We start from the raw sequence: 18,353 nt of genomic DNA, 5'->3' as shown, positions 1-18,353 counted from the left end.
TTCATAATGTTTGCGCACGATGTGTGTTTCTGCACAAAAAACGAACAACGTCTGATGAGGTCATGCCAGTTTGTTACTGTTTGTGATGCAAAATTACTGAGGCAAAATTCATCTGCATTATTCAAGGCATGCATTCGCTGTGTTTGCTCATGTCATAGGCGATCACCAGTTAACATGGACATCAGGATAACTAGTGAGACTAGACTCTACTAGAATAATGACAAGCATTGTTCTCTGTGGTGTATTGGTGATAGTGCTTGCTGCTTGGAACATTTTGCCTCAGTGAGACTCATGTTCGAAACCCAACAAAACCTTCGCTGATTTACTTTGACACTCCTGTTTGCACAACATTTTGTGTGGATGCTTAAGCAGACATGCATTATACATGAACTGGTGATTTCCGCGTGTTTTCGGCAAGATCTTGCTTCATATTCTGTCGCCACTGTAGGCTTGTGAAAATGTGAATCTCCAGCACTGGAAGGGCGGAAGCAGAGCAAAGCGTTGTAAATAAGTAGGCAGGGTCTTGTTGAATATTCACCAAACTTCAAAGTTCCTTACTGACCACCCGCCCGGCACGACCGCCACCCACTGACCACATGTTCGTTTGATCTCTACGATAAATTAAGACAGACAGTGACATTTTGTCGTGTATCAAAAATAAAAGACGCCTACTGTGGGATTGTCATCCCTGTCAAGTAAGTAGATAAGCTACCAAGTTTGATAAAGTTGGTTATCTGAATCTTTTGCACACTAACGTTAGCCTATATCATCTGCATCGTTTTCTCCTTGGTTAAGGAGGCTATTTCTAGTTGTCTACTTTAAAAGCTGTGATCTAATTTGCTCAGTTGATGAATTCAAGAGAATTATTAACCTTAATGTTACTGTCAGTCGAAATGTGGCCCTCGATATTTAAAATATGGTGCGCCATTTTCTTCAAAGCCTAGGCAGCTCGTCAGCAAATTTTCTTAACATTGCAGCCTTGATTGATATAGCAGCTACGTCAGTTAAATAGCCTAAAGATGTTTTACATCTTGAGTTACGTTAGCCTATGATGTGTAGACCTTTTAGCATTGTGACTGCCAGCATTAATGCATAAACAAAATCAGAGATGTGACCGAGAAAGATGGACAACTCGTTATCTTATTTTAATGGAGTCTACTTTTCAATGTTTTCTCTCACAGGATGGCTTCACATGGTCTGACTGTAACATGGTCTGACTGTAACGGAATCTCAGGACTTTCCTGATATTGAGATCAAGTGGTCTGATAAGGTGACATTAGGGGAGAGTGCTAGAAATCAGATGGATAAGAAGAAAAGGGACAGAGAAAGAGAATGCATTTTGTATGGGATTTGTGCTCTTCTGAACTCTGGAGGAGGAGTTTTCACTTTGGATATTGCCAACTCATACAACTACAGAAGAGAGGGAAGGGGATTAGATATTGAACAGCATCTGCTAGACTTAGTGGGTTCCCCTTTTGAAGATATGATTGAATGTATCCCTTAAGGTGACAAAGTTCATATCTATGTTACGTCAGGACATCCTGGTTACCATAAATCAAGACTTTGGAGCATTAATACTGGTTTATGGGAAAGAGCGGGTTCAAACGATGAGCGTGTTAGTCCCAAAGATATGTCTGAGTTCTTGAGGAAGAGAAAGGACGCGGCTGAAAGGAATCAAAATCAGTATGAGGTGTATCCTCCTGCAAAGCGACATGCAGTACCATTGCCTGGCAATGACGTAATAAGACAACAAGCTGAAAAATTCTATATGATGGACTGGGTGGAAAAAAATCGATGTTTAGAATTTGGGGAGAGTGTGCATGTAGAATTAAATCTATTTAGCAGCAGTGACAATCTCTCCAAGAGGCTTAAGGAAGTCGTTCCTAAAAATATATCGGCTTTTGGGAATACAGATGGTGGTTTCATGTTTATTGGTATACATGACAAAAGTCAAGAAGTCATTGGGTGTGGTAGGGGGCTTAATGCAGAGGCATTGCAAAGTATGGTTGAAGATGTGTGCAGGAAGTCAGAGGCAATTCATACCTCTGACTGCAAGAAGAAGAATACGAGCTGGTCTCCAGAGTGTAGACTTATCAAAGTCATCACTCCGAAATCCTCAGAAGCTGATGCATATGTGGTGGCCATCAAGATTCCAGTATTTTGCTGTGCTGTCTTTGAGAAAGATCCAAACTCATGGCACATTGAGGAAGGCACGGTTTGTAGACTGAGAGCTCCTGTGTGGATGAAGAAAATGCAGCTCTCAGACCCAGGTAGCTTTCTTTAACATATTTTTACATTAATTGACATAAATGTGTTATCTGTGCAAGGAAAAACACGATGTGTTCATAGGAAAAAAGGATGTTTCTTCGGTTAATGCAGCTTCAATCTTTATTCCAATAAAAAGCAATCACAGAAGTACATGTGACGTACTTCTGGGCACCAATCTTGTAGAGTGACCCTTGATGAGTCTTGAAGAGTAAAAACGAACTAACTTTTGAGTATCTCAAACTCTTGGCATATATTCTGTGTCAAAAGTCCCTCCTACACTCTAAATGTTAATGAGTAGATAACACCTTGACTGGGATGGTTATCAGATGCCTTCCTCCATACCGTTTCTCCAAATGTTAGTGTTCTCACACCTGAGGCCATAGCATGGACCTTTGAGTGATATTGATAAGATCACCTTGTAGCCTATGATGTTCTTAAAGAGGGTAAACTGTAAAATCTTACATCTGTCATACATTTGCAATCTTGTTGAAATGAAAAGAAAGGGTAAGCCTGTTTTTTGTGTGTTTTTTTTTATTCAGATGAGGACCTGTGTGAACGCTTTCAGAATGTGCTGAGTCTACGAGATGCCCCACCTCAGTGTAAACCAGTGTACAGCATCGAGTCGTTGACACACGTACAGGAGAAACTTTTTCCTGGTCAGCACATGCTTATTTTGTTTGTTTAACATAAAACGTGTGTTTTAATGTGTATTCACAGTTACATACCATTAACATTCATTCAGTAACAAGGCAAGTCAGTATCAGTAGAAATCTGTAGAAATGATGACAAGTGCTATCATAATACTTTTATTTGTTCTTTTAATACCATATGTGCATAAACCTGAAGTAAATCATTGCTTTAACATTGTTGTAACACTTTTAAGATATTGTGGAATACTTTTTATATTGCTTTAAATATAAACTATTTATGAATGTAAAAATAATAATAAGTTCTGATTCCAGTACTCTCAGGATGAATAGAATATACTGTATGTTGTGGAGCAGCCCTTATGTGCATATTGAGTGTGTTGTTCTTTATTCTAGTTCCAGAGAATAATATCGAGGTGGTGCCAGATGCCTTTAAAAACAAGGCGCTCACTGATGCCATCCTCAATGCCAACTCAGCAAAGAGTCCGGGAATTTGCATTTGCTCCCAAAGTTGGGCAGTTGATATAGATCTCTCCAAGAATAATGATGTAATTTGTGAGGCTCTGATCATCAGCACAGGCAGTTATCCCACTCTCTGCTGTGTGGTTGAAACGGATGGTCCTGATTTGTGGAAATATGCAACAAATACAGCATTCCATCTGAAGCAGAAGCTGGTGAACGTGGGAGGCTATACAGGCAAACTCTGTGTAATCCCCCAACTAGTGTACAGCCAGAACTGGACAGTGCTGAACCACCCCTCACTATACCCCAATAGTTATAGACTCAACCAGGAAAAAGACGTGAAAGCCCTTCTCCGCTCCTTGGTGATTGTAGTGACGAATTTCACCTCCCTATTAAGTGATGAAATTGGCTGTGAGTTCCTTAATTTGCTAACAGAAGAACAGTTTAAATTTCTTCAGACCTATGGTGGAATCAAGAATCTCTTCATTCATGGTGTGCCTGGATCTGGGAAGACATTGATTGCCATGGCGCTCATAAGAAGGATCAAGAACTTTTTTTGCTGCGAGGAAAAAAATATCCTTTACCTTTGTGAAAATGTTGGATTGAGAGACTTCATGAGGTATGTTCAGAAATAGTATACAGGCTTGTTATTAAAAGCTTGGATATGCTAATCACTGCTCAAATATTATAATTGATATTCTAAAATGGATAGTTGAATGGAAAATGGAACATACGGGTGTTTATTGCATACCTGATACAATATAATTATAATACAATTAGATACAATATAATTGAGTCAATTACTCATAACATGTGTGGTTTCTTTCCAGAAAACAAAACCTCTGCCAGTGTGAGACAAGAGTAAAGTTTTTAGCTGAATGCACAGATTTCTCGGCAGTAAAACACATCATTGTGGACGAAGCCCAGAACTTTCGTGTGGAAAATGGGGAAAGCAACTGGTATGAGAAGGCACTGAATCTGAGAGGAGCGGATGGGATGTTCTGGGTGTTTCTGGACTACCACCAGAAATGCCATAATTTTCCAGATGGCCTTCCACCGCTTTCTGACCAAAACATGGTTGTCTTGCACAAAGTTGTTCGTAATTCTGCAAAAGTCCTGGAAGCTATGCAGTGTCTAATGCATAAGATAATTGAGGGCCCACAATCTGAGGTAATACAACATTTAGCAGCTATAGACAAGCAGATGGAACTGAGCCACTCATTCCAAGGCTCCTGTATCATCAGAAAAGAGGCACCTGGAAAGGAGGTGGATCTTGTGCTCCAGATCCTACAGCATCTCCACTCTCAGGGCCACACTGCTGGACACGTCGCTGTGCTCTTTTCAACACAGGAGCAGCTGGCTGCAGAGGAGTTCAAACTGAAGACAAAATTCCCCATTCTTTTCAGCAGTGTGCAGGAGTACTTTACGATTTATCATGTTAATGAATTTATCATTATTTTATTTGTCATATATGTATTGCCTCACATTTTATCAGTTGACAATCAGTAACATCCATTGGTCTATATGTATAATTCAATATTGTCATGTCCAGACAGATCTGCCAGAACAAATGCAATGAGCTCTAAGATTTGTCTGGTTCCCTGCTATCCATGTACATCTTCAGGGTTAGTCATTTAGCAGTGTAAGAAATATGACATGGTCACTGTCTGAGAATTATGCCTTTATCTATTTCTGTTGAAGTTAGTTCTTCTTAGACTGATTTCACTTTTTAATTATATATTTTAATATTGTCCACCGAACAATATCTTTGTGAATCTTTGAAATAAATGGAAACCACTGGAAATCAATCTGTCTTTCTATTCTTTATTTTAAAACATAACATCAAATGGAAATGTACAGAGAATAACACCCTCGTTGTATGTAATTACAGAAAAGTTCTAAAAATCTATTTGAAGAGTTGAAAATGCTACATCTCCATTTTTAAAAACATTAAAAAGTCATGTCACTTAATTGTGTATTTCAGGTTATATCAATAAAATTGCAGTTATGTTGTTTTGATTGAGGAGATAAATCAAACAACAATACCCAACTACAGTTCTACTGAAATTTGAAAGCAATAAATGGATGGAAAATATGGAAATTCATTAATATGGAGGATTTAGCATTTTGGAAACTATTCAATTGTTTCCACATTTTGTGAAGGGTTTCTGATCTAGTCTGCAGTTATGCTGTAACTTAAGGTGCAACTCAGGATCAACTTGCACACTTCAGATGACCCCATGTGTCTATATCACTTGTGTGTGTTTATGTGAGAGAGAGATGGAGAGATTGTAAGTATGTGAATGATATAGACATGCTGGCCTTAAACACCTTTTGCAAACAGCTTTCCCCTCTCTCACTCTATAGGCAAACAACTCACTATCAACCGAGTTTGCCAATTTTCCACTCACAGTTTCTTTTGACTCTGTTACTTATGTAGACCTGTAAATAATGTCTTAACCCTCTCACTCAACAAGTCTCTGCTTTCCAGGAGTAAGATTGACCTGGATTCCACACAGGCCCTGTGCCTGCTAGTGTCAGAAAAGCAATAAGTCATGACCAGGGACGGATCATGGCTTGTGCCAAGTGTGCACGTGCACAGGGGCCCTCAGCCAATGGGGGCCCTCGGATTAAAAAAAAAAAATGCCATGAATTTAGGCTAGATTATGCCCGGTGCTTCTGTCTGTTAATTTGCGGCACAACTGAATGGTGTTATGGAACCGCAGACCGAAAGAAAAATAAACTAAATGTTTTCCTGATCAATAAATACTTCTTAATTCATAAAATATAGAGGCATAACATTAGGTGGAAGTGGTAGGCTATGAGTGCTCATTCAATGTGTATGCGTGTTTGCGAAAGTGAAACTGACCCACTCGCAGAGGCGATTCTAGAGTCTGTGGGGGCCCTAAGCAAAAATTCCTAGGGGGCCCTACCAAACAGGGTTCATCACCAATATGTTAGGCTGTAAATAATCTGACATGAAAAACCTTGTTATGTTGAAGATATAAATGTAGCCTAAAGAATAAAACATGAATAAATAACGAAAAAAACAATACAGTAAATTAGGCCTACTTTAAAAACCTTTTCACAAAATATAAAGTTATTTATATTGACGAACTCCCCTTTCAATATTGTGAATAGTAAATGTGGGCACTACAACATGAGACACTAAGGCTACAATAATTGTGGCATTGATGGACAGTTTAACACGGAGCCTGGCTTATTCTAATTACTTCTTTGGATAAAGTCTATCTTACTTTTATTCTTAAATAGGCTACTTGGTTGGCCCATCTCCTGACAATGTTACAATGCTTACAGTAGAAGCGAGAAGCAAACTACAGAAGTTGAAGCTGGGAGAAAAATAGCTGGGCCTATAAAGAGAAATAGAAAGAAAATGTTGCATTCATCTTACCCGGTTTCCCAAATGCAAAGCCTGTGTATCTGATACTGTATGCAACAACGCTGTTGCTGTTTGAAAAGAATATCATAACGCACTACAAAACGCAGCGGCACCTTCAAGGTGGCCTATCTGCTCCAAACAGAAGCACAAAAGCGGGGTATGCACAGCTAGCAGGATCCAGTGCGTTCTGGTGTTCTTTCTCATATTTGTTTAAGCACCACTCGCAGTCTAATTGGTGAATAGCCTAGGCTATATGTAAATCGATATTGTAAAATAAAACAAATAAACAAACTAAACACTAAACAAATTGGACTGCCAGAATAATCTGGCTGGGCTAAATAATTTCAGAGGCGGGCCAGCTTTGGCCGCCTGTTGCCGACCCATGTCGTAGCCTAAATGTGAGGTGTTTCAGTGATATTTTAATTCCATGTCGACTGAGCCGACAGGGAGTTATTATTTTTTTTTTATTATTATTATTTTTTTTTTAATTAAGTAAAACGCCTATTCAGCCGACCGGGAGTTCAGCAGAACTGCGTTAGTGTTCATGACTACAGGAGGAGAAGTGTCTGTGTCAGTTTGAGGACAAGAAACGGTGCATCAAAGTGTCAAAATATTAGCAGCCAAAGATAATCGTTGATAAAAGAACAAGTGATGGTGTAAACTTAAAAATCTTTGGCTGCACGCGATTTAAAAAATCAATGCGTTATACTTGCTTGTCATATTGACATATTAGCCAAATCGCATCGCAATTGACAGCCCTAATACAAACATATTAACATATCCTTGCTTAACTAGTTGTAACTGTCGCTAGCTAGCTCAAGTTTATTGTCAGATGTAGCAAACCATGTTCAATCTTTCTGTCAATTAACATTAGCCTACCATAACTTCATTGAGTCAATGCCAAACTCCGATGTTGATCCGTCATCACTTTGCACCCTCGATTGAAGTTTACCACAATAGCCTAAATATGTAGGCCATATACGGATTCTTTGAACTCTTTTGAACACAGATCCTCTGTTTATAAGTCCATAGCATACATACACAGATGCTCTGTTTGTACAACAGGACAGGAGCACGCAAAATCACTCAATCATTCAAGATCTATGAACGGAATTCTCGCTTGTCCCACCGGCAAACGCGCTGAGACCAGGTCTCGGGGGGCCTCCTAGCAGCTCGGGGCTCCAAGCAATTGCCTGCCTTGCCTATTGACAAGGTGCGCCTCTGCCCACTCGTGGGTAGGTGAATGAAGTGGATTCCTGCAATGTTCATGAAAACAGCATAGCGATTGGATAGCCTAATAAATCGCGACTTGTTGTAGGCCTAACAGTAGCTTATATCGTAGCAAATAGCCTATGGCGATGCCGATGACAGACACTTATTTCACTCGTCTCGCTGGAGTGAGCGCATAATGTGGACTGTTGCGCAAATAAATTAATTAGGGAGATGATCTGCATCTCCATTTACCAAACGCTATAGTTTTGCTAGCATCTCCACTGTTAACGTGAAATATGTCTCCATACAAGGTAGTGTCAAGCAGCAGTGAAGAGAAAACCTTATCATGCAGGTAGCCAATGTTCACGTCACCTGAGTCAGACAGAAAACGGGCCCTGCTTGCTCTGTTAAAGTTTGTATGCCCCTTCCAAACTGCGTTAAAAGGGTATATTTAACAGCCAGAATTTCGAAAATTTCCAGGGGGAGACACCCCCGAACCCCCCGTAATATGATCAGCACCACCTCTCACAAAATACTATCAACGTCCCTGCTACCGGTCCGTTTAGTGAAAAATGTTGCTGTAGACTGTTTGGACAGCAAAGGGAGATTACAGCCTAGTAATAAAAACAGCTGCTGGAATTCATTTCTGTGTGGGCCTGAGTTATAATATATGACATAATGTACTACATTTTCATTGTGTGCAATTGTGCACCAGCCTGCACAGCGACAGCAAAGAGAGAAGCGCTGGCTGCACGCGCATGCGCAAACGCGCCCGCGCGCGTCGCGGTCAGTGGGAGGGGGGGCCTTTTTTGATATTGTGCACAAGGGCCCATATTTGTTTAATCCGTCCCTGATCATGACACCTAAGTAGGTAGGTGGTGCAAGAGAGAGAGAGTGTCAGTTTTGATGTTGATGTTATGCTGTATGGTTTAGATGAGAAGACCAGTAGTTCAGTCTTGGAGAGGTTTAGCTGGAGGTGATGTTCTTTCATCCAAGCAGATATATCAGAGACAGTTAGAGATCTGCACAGAGACTGTGGCATCATCAGACAGGAAGGATAGATAAAGTTGGGTATCATCTGCATAGCAGTCCATGTGGACTGTCAAGTCCAGCAATTTCAATGTGAACTTGGGAATTTGCAGTTTTGTCGCTTGATACATTTGAGTAAATACAATCGTTTATGTTTGTGTTTGAACCTTGGTTGTGTCGTCCATGTTTTTCCCACATTTGGACTGCAAATTACATGAACACTCGCTCGCAGCTCGAATAACGATGTCATCACTGGAAACGTTCCCATCATTCTCAGACCTCATGAACACACCATCAAACAAGCTAGACAGCCCACCAGCTGTTGCTTGTGAACTGACTTGAAAGGTCGTTTATATGTCTTTTCAGGATAGGCCTACATTATAAAGGCTGCATGAATAGTGTCCTTGCTCCTACCAGCTCATTCACACTACCTGTGGCATGTGCTTCGTCACTGCTGTGTTGCAGTTGCGTGTGCGACATCAGGAATGTCTCAGATGCGCGTGCTTCTGCTGCCAGCCCCGTCTTTACACATGTAGGCTGTGTTAGTTATTTATTATCACAGAATGATTATACCGTACAATATCATTTTATCACCCTTCCTTGGGAGAGAGAGCTGTGGAAATGTACTGCCCTCACCAAGAGCAGTAGAGAATGACTGTCTCTGCCACTTCATTTCAAAAATGAATATGGCATAATTTGATTACAGCAAAAACTATGTCGGCTCTCTCCTTTCCGAGTATACAGCATATGTCATTCACTTTGATACAAAACATCAGTAAAAAAAAAGTGTCAGTTATGCAATGCTGATGTTATTCATGTCAATATGACAATTCAAATATATTAATATGCATGGCGGCAAAGCGACTATTCAAAATCACCATGTTATTTCCCCATTGGACAAAAATCACATGGACACGGATCTCCTTGTATGGGCAAAGATGGCAACTTTTGTAGGTAAACTCCAGAGGTCTATGAAGTTGCCATGCACATGACATGCCACACATCTGGTGTGAATGGGGCGTAACCTCTTTATGCAGTCTATAAACAGGTGGAATCTGTTCATTGGATGCTAAAATGGAAAGTGATAGGTTTTTGGAAGAAAGCGCACCTATCAACTCACAGCACGCACCTCATATGAATAGGGATAGAGCACAGAGAGCACAACTATAGTTTCGATTAATCTTGGCACAGATTGAAAGACCTCTTCTGCGATAAAATAAGAGAGTGACATTTTGTTGTCTATCAAACATAGAGCCTACAGTGGATCTCTCAAGGTTGAAGAGTTATATCCCTGTCAAGTAAGTAGATGAGTTACTTTGTTTGATAAAGATGGTTTCTTCATTATCTGAGAACGTTTCCACATTGATAGACCTACTCCATTGCTTTCTCCACAGTTAGATAGGTTGATGGTATTCATGTCAATATGACAATTAAAATATCTTTTAATATACTATATGTACATGGCGGCAAAGCGATTATCCAAAATGTCCATGTTATTTTCCCATTGGAAAAAATTACATGGGCATGGATCTCCTTGCATGGGCAAAGATGGTAACTTTTGTTGGTAAACTCCAGAGGTCTATGAAGTCGCCATGCACATGCCACCCATCCGATGTGAATGTGGCATAACCTGTTTGTCTATGAATAGGTGGAATCTTTTAATTGGATGCCAAAATGAAAGCTGACAAGTTTTCCAAGAAAGCATACCAACTTACACACATTTAGTATGATTAGAATGTGGTGAGGGGGTGGAGAGCAGAGAGCATAACTACAGTTTTGACTAATCTTGGCACGAATTAAAGACCTCTTCTACAAAAAATTAAGACTGAAATTTCATTGTGTTTCAGACATAAACTTGGCCTATACTGTGGAATTCTCCAGGTTGAAGAGTTATATCCTTGTCAAGTTAGTAGGTAGGTTACTTTGTTTGATAATGCTTTCTCCACTCAATTTTGGGTTGCCTACTTTTAAATGTTGTCATTTAGTTTGCCCAGTAGACTAGCCTAGAAATCTAGACGCACCCTAGCGGCAGCAAATGTAATTCGTCTTGTAAATAAATTCGTCTGTATAAATCGTCTTGTAAATAAACTACCAGTGCTTTTTCAAAGTTCTCAATGTCTCGTTTTAAATGTCAGGGCCCTAGGAAGTCTACCAATGAAGTATGGAGTTACTTTGAGCCTCGTAAATGGTGTAAAACAGTGATTTATTTGCACACCCCATTACCCCCACACACCCACTCACAAGCGAACACATACACACAGACACATAAAACCCACATGCAGGCAAGCAGACACACGCACACACACACCCCCCATTAACCCCACACACACACTCACAAGCGAAAACGCACACACAGAGAAGCACACATATACACAAAAGCAAACGCACACATGCACACTAATTTACATACACAAAAGTTGCAAGAGTAGGGGATGGAGTAAGTCAGGAGATGGAGACAAATTGTCATGTGTGATTTATTTTTGCGGAGAGACTGCAGGACTGGGTGGCGGTCATATTTTATACCACTCTGCAGTACTTCTAGTTTTAATGTACTTTTCAATTTTTTTCTCTCACAGGATGGCTTCACGTGGTCTGACTGTAACGGAATCTCAGGACTTTCCTGATATTGAGATCAAGTGGTCTGATAAGGTGACATTAGGGGAGAGTGCTAGAAATCAGATGGATAAGAAGAAAAGGGACAGAGAAAGAGAATGCATTTTGTATGGGATTTGTGCTCTTCTGAACTCTGGAGGAGGAGTTTTCACTTTGGATATTGCCAACTCATACAACTATAGAAGAGAGGGAAGGGGATTAGATATTGAACAGCATCTGCTAGACTTAGTGGGTTCCCCTTTTGAAGATATGATTGAATGTATCCCTCAAGGTGACAAAGTTCATATCTATGTTAGGTCATGGCATTGTGGTTCCAATAGATCAAGACTTTGCAGCATTGATACTGGTTTACGTGAAAGAGCAGGGTCAACAGTTAATCATGTTAGTCCCAGAGATGTGTCTGAGTTCTTGAGTAAGAGAAAGGACAGGGCTAACAGGAATCGAGATGGATATGAACCACGGACAAGCAATGACATAATAAAGAATTGTGCTGAGAAATTCTATATGAAGGACTCGGTGGAAAAAGGTAAATGTTTAGAATTTGGGGAAAGTACGAATGTAGAATTAAAAGAATTTCGAGGTCAAATTTTCACCGACAAGTTTCAGGGAGAAGTTAGCAGCAGTGAGAATCTCATCAAGAGGCTTAAGGAAGTCGTTCCTAAAATGATATCGGCTTTTGCAAATACAGATGGTGGTTTCTTGTTTAATGGCATAAATGACAAAAGTAAAGAAGTTACTGGGTGTGGTAGTGGGATTGATGCAGGGAAATTGCTCATTAAGGTTAAAGATGTGTGCAAAAAGGCAAAGGCCATTCATACCTCTGACTGCAACAAGGATGCAAGCTGGTCTCCAGAGTGTAGACTTATCAAAGTCACAGCACAGGAATCCTCAGAAGCTGATGCATATGTAGTGGCCATCAAGATTCCAGTATTTTGCTGTGCTGTCTTTGAAAAAGATCCAAACTCATTGCACATTGAGGGAGGCATGGTTTGTAGACTGGGAGCTACTGTGTGGATGAAGAAAATGCAGCTCTCAGACCCAGGTAGCTTTCTTTAACATAATTACACACATTAATTGACATACATGTGTTAGCTGTTAAAAATTTGCAATCATGTTGGAATAAAAACGTTTTTTTTGTTTTGTTTCAGATGCAGACCTGTCTAAACGCTTTCTGAATGTGCTGAGTCTACGAGACGCCCCACCTCAGTGTAAATCAGTGTACAGCATCGAGATGTTGACACACCTACAGGAGAAACTTTTCCCTGGTGAGCACATGCTTATTTTTAACTCGTTGAAATGCTGTTGCCATTTAATTTGTTTGGTTAACATAAGATATGTCTATTAATGTGTGTTCACAGTTACTGTTCACCATTAACATTCATTCTATATCTAGGCATGTCAGTACTTAGAAATACCAGCAAGTAGAAATGATGACAAGGGCTATCACCGTAAATTGTAATGTAAAATTGTGATGTAAAAATGATTTCAACTCCTGATTCCTGATTCCAATACTCTCAGGATAGAATTCTAAATAGAATATATGATGTAATGCAGCATCTTGTGCTTATTGAGTGTTGTTCTTTCTAGTCCCAACGAATAATATCGAGGTGATGCCAGATGCCTTTAAAAACAAGCCCCTCTCCAATGCCATCCTTATTGCCAACTCTTCAAAGAGTCCGGGAATTTGCATTTTCTCCCCAAGCTGGGCAGTTGATATAGATCTCCCCAAGAATAAAGACGTCATTCGTGAGGCTCTGATCATCAGCACAGGCAGTTATCCCACTCTCTGCTGTGTGGTTAAAACGGATGGTCCTGATTTGTGGAAATATGCAACCAATACAGCATTCCACCTGAAGCAGAAGCTGGTGAACGTGGGAGGCTATACAGGCAAACTCTGTGTAATCCCCCAACTGGTGAACAGCCAGAACTGGACAGTGCTGAATCACCCCTCAATATACCCCAATAGTTACAGACTGAACCAGGAAAAAGACGTGAAAGCCCTTCTCCGCTCCTTGGTGATTGTGGTGATGAGTTTCACCTCCCCATTAAGTGATGAAATTGGCTGTGAGTTCCTTAATTTGCTAACAGAAGAACAGTTTAAAATTCTTCAGACCTATGGTGCAATCAAGAATAACTTCATTCATGGTGTGCCTGGATCTGGGAAGACATTGATTGCTATGGTGCTCATAAGAAGGATCAAGAACTTGTATTGCTGCGAGGAAAAAAATATCCTTTACCTTTGTGAAAATTTTGGATTGAGAAGCTTCATGAGGTATGTCCTAAGTATAAGTATAAGTATAAGTATATATACTCTTTTGATCCCGTGAGGGAAATTTGGTCTCTGCATTTATCCCAATCCGTGAATTAGTGAAACACACTCAGTACACAGTGAACACACAGTGAGGTGAAGCACACACTAATCCCGGCGCAGTGAGCTGCCTGCAACAACAGCGGCGCTCGGGGAGCAGTGAGGGGTTAGGTGCCTTGCTCAAGGGCACTTCACTTCAACTGGTCGGGGTTCGAACCGGCAACCCTCAGGTTACAAGTCCGAAGCGCTAACCAATAGGCCACGGCTGCCCTGAACTAGTATACAGGTCTCTTATTAAAAGCTTGGAAACAGTGCTCAAATATTGATATTCTATGTAATTAGTGGGCTTGATCAAGCAAGTCCACAGCATGGTGAAGCCCACTATTGTTCTTCTTAAGTAAATATTATTCCCTTTCACCCAATTTTTGTATCGACTACTGCTTCTAGCGTTTGAGTTATCGACACAGGTCCAACTCTAAAAATTCAGGCCTAAAGCGGTGTATCCTGCTTGTATAAATGGTGTGGTGTGTTATTCCTGTTTTTCATTTTCCATTGAAATGAATGGCGGAATGCTCCCCCCCTCCCCGCAAACAGTGTTAACTATTGGAACCACAGTTTTTTCTAACAGTGTTAGAAAAAACTCCTGCTAGAATGGAGATTTTGGAAAAATTCGGTTGCATGTTTGTATGTAAACGGACAAAGACGAAGGTTTTATGCAGCCATCACATTAGGCCTATGCGCCAGCGCCAAAAGTGCAACCTGTGTTTAGCAACCAACCTGATTACCCTAGCAACCACGATAACAGCCACATTATTTTGCATAGCAACCACAATATGTACCCTAGTAACGCCCTAACAACCACCTTAATTACCCTAGCAACACCCTAGCAACCACCACTATAATGTAAACCTAGCGACCGCCATAGCAACCAACATGATTACCCTAGCATTCACCATAGCAACCACATTATTTTGCATAGCAACCACCATATGTACCCTAGCAATGCCCGAGGAACCACCAGCAAACACCACTATAATGTGACCCTATAGCAACCACCATACGTAGATAGATAGATAGATAGATAGATACTTTATTGATCCCCAGGGGAAATTCAAGAAAAGACACTCGACATGCTGCCACTCTTGTCGGCGCCAGAACCGGCACATCAGGGAACTTTCTATGTGCTGCAGATACACGCCCCCTCTTAGGGAAAATATTACCGTTTGGATATAATGAAAACCTATTTATGCGTTTTGGCCTATTGGATGTTGTGTTAATGCAGACAACTTTTGATCGGTGTGATTTTCAAAAATGAGGTACTGTTGCAATCCTTTTGGCAAACTGCACCTGATCAAGCCCATTCTTGCAGTCCCTCTGAAATGGAATTCTATTCTATAATTGATATTCTAAAAAGTTTCGGTCCTTGCTTATGAAACTCAGAGCTGTATGGAGTCACGCCTAACAACACTCCTTAGCTGTTGTTAAATTACTAGAACATACAGCCTCGCTGGGTTTATTGCTTAACGTATTAGATACTATATAATTGAGTCAATTACTCATAACATGCATGGTTCCTTTTCAGAGAGCAAAACATCTGCCAATGTGAGACAAGAGTAAAGTTTTTGGATAAACACACGGATTTCTCGGCGGTAAAACACATCATTGTGGATGAAGCCCAGAACTTTCGTGTGGAAGAAGGGGAAAGCAACTGGTATGAGAAGGCATTGAAGCTGAGAGGAGCGGATGGGATGTTCTGGGTTTTTCTGGACTACTACCAGAAATGCCATGATTTTCCAGATGGTCTTCCACCGCTTTCAAACCAACACCAAGCTATCTTGTGCAAAGTTGTTCGTAATTCTGCAAATGTCCTGAAAGCTATGCAGTGTCAAATGCATAGGATCATGAAGGGCCCACAATCTGAGGTAACGCAACATTTAAAAAACATACAGTTTAACAGTGAAAGGGCACTGCACCACTCATTCCAGGGCTCCTGTACCACCAAAGAAGTGGCCCCTGACAAGGTGGTGAAATGTGTGACCAAGATCCTGGAGCGTCTCCTCGACAAGGGCCACACTGCTGGAGACATCGCTGTGCTTTTTTCAACCCAGGAGCAGCTGACTGAAGAAAAAGACAAACTGACTACACAATTCCCCTTATTCAGGAGTGTCGAGAAGATTAGTCAGACAGTGATGGTGGATTCTGTCTGCAGGTTCTCAGGTCTGGAACGGAACATTGTGATTTTGGTCAATCCCTCAGAGTCTGTCCATCCTCGTTTAAAACATCTTAAGCCTAACCTTCTTATTTCTGCTTATTCCAGAGCAAGGATCGAGTTATATGTTGTTAAGTCTAAAGAAAGTGTGTGGTTGTGCAGGTGTCCCACAATGTTTCTGTCCTAGTCACACAAGTGATATTATGGACAGTATAAAAAAGTGAACGAGGTTTTTTTTTTTGTATTACTGTAGCCTACCTACTATTGCCTCACATTTTGTCAGCTGAAAATTATTAACATCCATTGGTCTATATGCATAAATCTATATTGACGTGACAGATCTGCCAGAACAAATGCAATGAGTTCTAAGATTTGTCTTGTTCCCTGGCTATCCATGTACATCTTCAGGGTTAGTCATTTAGAAGTTTAAGGAATATGATATGGTTACTGTCTGAGAATTATGCCTATATATCTGTTTGTTCTTCTACTTTACTTTACTTAATGCTATATTTTAGCATCCAACATTATCTTTGTGAATCTTTGAAATAAATGGAAACCAATGGAAATAAATCTGTCTTTCAATTCTTCATCTTGAAACATAACATCAAATGGAAATGTAGGTACAGCTCAGGATCAACTTGCCGTTGAAGAAACCAGTATACATGTTTTACACAATGGTAGGCCTAGTCCTGTGGGGATTGAGAACTCATCAGAATGTAAATCAAGTCAGTCATAGAGAAGCAACTGGTGATGGTCAGTCTTGAACTCCCACGCATAAACAAGCATGCTCAATGCGATCAAGAGACGCAGTGCCAATGATCACACTCACACCTTCTTCTCAGAAGCGAGTTATGCAACTCGTTTCCCTTATATAATACTTTGGGTCAGTGTGTCGGCTGGACAAGAGAGATGGCCGTCACAGGGTATAGAAGGGACCCCATGTGACATATTTTTGAGAGGGAAGGTGAGGAGAGCAGGAATGACTAAGAGAAGACACACGGAACTCTCACACCCATCTCACATCTGTGCTCATTCTGGCACCCAAATGATTGTATGCCGCCTCCTTGACCTGAAGGCAGCAAGCAAGAAGCATCTGTAAGTGTGACCAACAACAGGTCAGACAGAACCTGTTGATATCATGCCATGTGAAAGGTTGTTTTATTGGTTCACTGAACACCAAACTGCACACAGAGCAGCAAATATTCCAAATCAGGTGCACTGACTAACTTAAAAATCCAAAGGCTCTAATTTACACTAACAAATAATGTCTTGAAATGGAGGTCTCCAGACTTTAGACAGAATTAAAAATGAAAACCAGCTCTCTTTTTCAAACTACTAGAATATTTAAGTTCAGAAGCATGTCACTCTATTCTGTTTTATAGAATATATTATAAACCAATACATGATTTGGTCAAACTCAGTGAATTGTTCTTCACATGCCTTTACCATTTTGTATCAGTGTATAAAAAAACTGGTGTTTGTCCAGGTTCTGTAAATGCAAAGCAAAGTTGCCTGTATACGAGCCATGGACTATTCCAGCCAATTTCGTTGCCTCTACTTATACTCTGCACAATGACAATAAAGTTGAATCTAATCGAATCTAATCTAATCACTATGCTGCTTCCGGAGCACAGATGGAAGGGGTGTATTTTGATTGACTGTTGAGTTGAGATAATAACAGCTTTTCACCAGGATCTCAGACATTTAAATGACTTTTGTCTTAGGGACAAAGGAGCAGGTTCAACCCAATATAACTTTTCACCATAAGGGGTCACTGTAAGTCAAGATTTTGCTCTGGTTATTGTGAGCAGAGAAAATATTTTTTCCTATTGTTGCAAGAACTACTTTACCAAGCCCTCACTGTAAAGAAACTGGCCCATTGTGGTTCAAGCAGTGTGAAGAAATCAAGGCTCTTAGACGAGACCTCAAGCATACATGAGACTTAAAATTTCAGAGGTAAAAAAAGGCCAATTGTCACCCTTGTGAGAAGATACAAGTGACCAATTAACACCTCATAGCAAAAAGCCAAGCATGTAAAGCATTGCATTTCCTAAGACCTATGGTACAAATGGTATTCAAGCATGTCAGGGCGTGTGTGTGTGTTTATTTGTGTCATGGAGACACACTGTCATATATGACAACAGATGAGTTACTGTGCATTGCTCACATTCTTGGCCAGATCCTATTTTTCCACTGATGCCGACA

General features: G+C 40.5%; 2 protein-coding genes across 7 annotated transcripts; both read left to right on the top strand.

The window, feature by feature from the left end:
* Positions 1-520: 520 nt before the first annotated feature.
* Positions 521-16,708, top strand: LOC121694748 (schlafen family member 11-like). 6 transcript variants are annotated; one of them, XM_042075057.1, is made up of 6 exons: positions 9,958-10,316; positions 10,866-10,931; positions 11,595-12,673; positions 12,780-12,896; positions 13,219-13,903; positions 15,522-16,708. In XM_042075057.1, exons 3-6 carry the CDS (start codon positions 11,596-11,598, stop codon positions 16,333-16,335), a joined length of 2,694 nt encoding a protein of 897 aa, XP_041930991.1. In that variant the 5' UTR covers positions 9,958-10,316; positions 10,866-10,931; position 11,595; the 3' UTR covers positions 16,336-16,708. The 6 variants fall into 6 exon arrangements, with proteins under 6 accessions (XP_041930992.1, XP_041930991.1, XP_041930993.1 ...); XM_042075058.1 differs by lacking the exons at positions 9,958-10,316; positions 10,866-10,931 and adding an exon at positions 521-695; XM_042075059.1 differs by lacking the exon at positions 10,866-10,931 and having other exon boundaries at positions 10,312-10,316.
* Positions 1,503-4,963, top strand: LOC121694923 (schlafen family member 13-like). The gene is made up of 5 exons (XM_042075321.1): positions 1,503-2,270; positions 2,808-2,924; positions 3,312-3,996; positions 4,208-4,795; positions 4,930-4,963. Exons 1-5 carry the CDS (start codon positions 1,631-1,633, stop codon positions 4,961-4,963), a joined length of 2,064 nt encoding a protein of 687 aa, XP_041931255.1. The 5' UTR covers positions 1,503-1,630.
* Positions 16,709-18,353: the final 1,645 nt, after the last annotated feature.

Source organism: Alosa sapidissima, chromosome 20, assembly GCF_018492685.1.
Source record: "Alosa sapidissima isolate fAloSap1 chromosome 20, fAloSap1.pri, whole genome shotgun sequence".
NCBI classification, from domain to species: domain Eukaryota; kingdom Metazoa; phylum Chordata; class Actinopteri; order Clupeiformes; family Clupeidae; genus Alosa; species Alosa sapidissima.
This window is presented reverse-complemented; position numbering and strand designations above follow the sequence as displayed.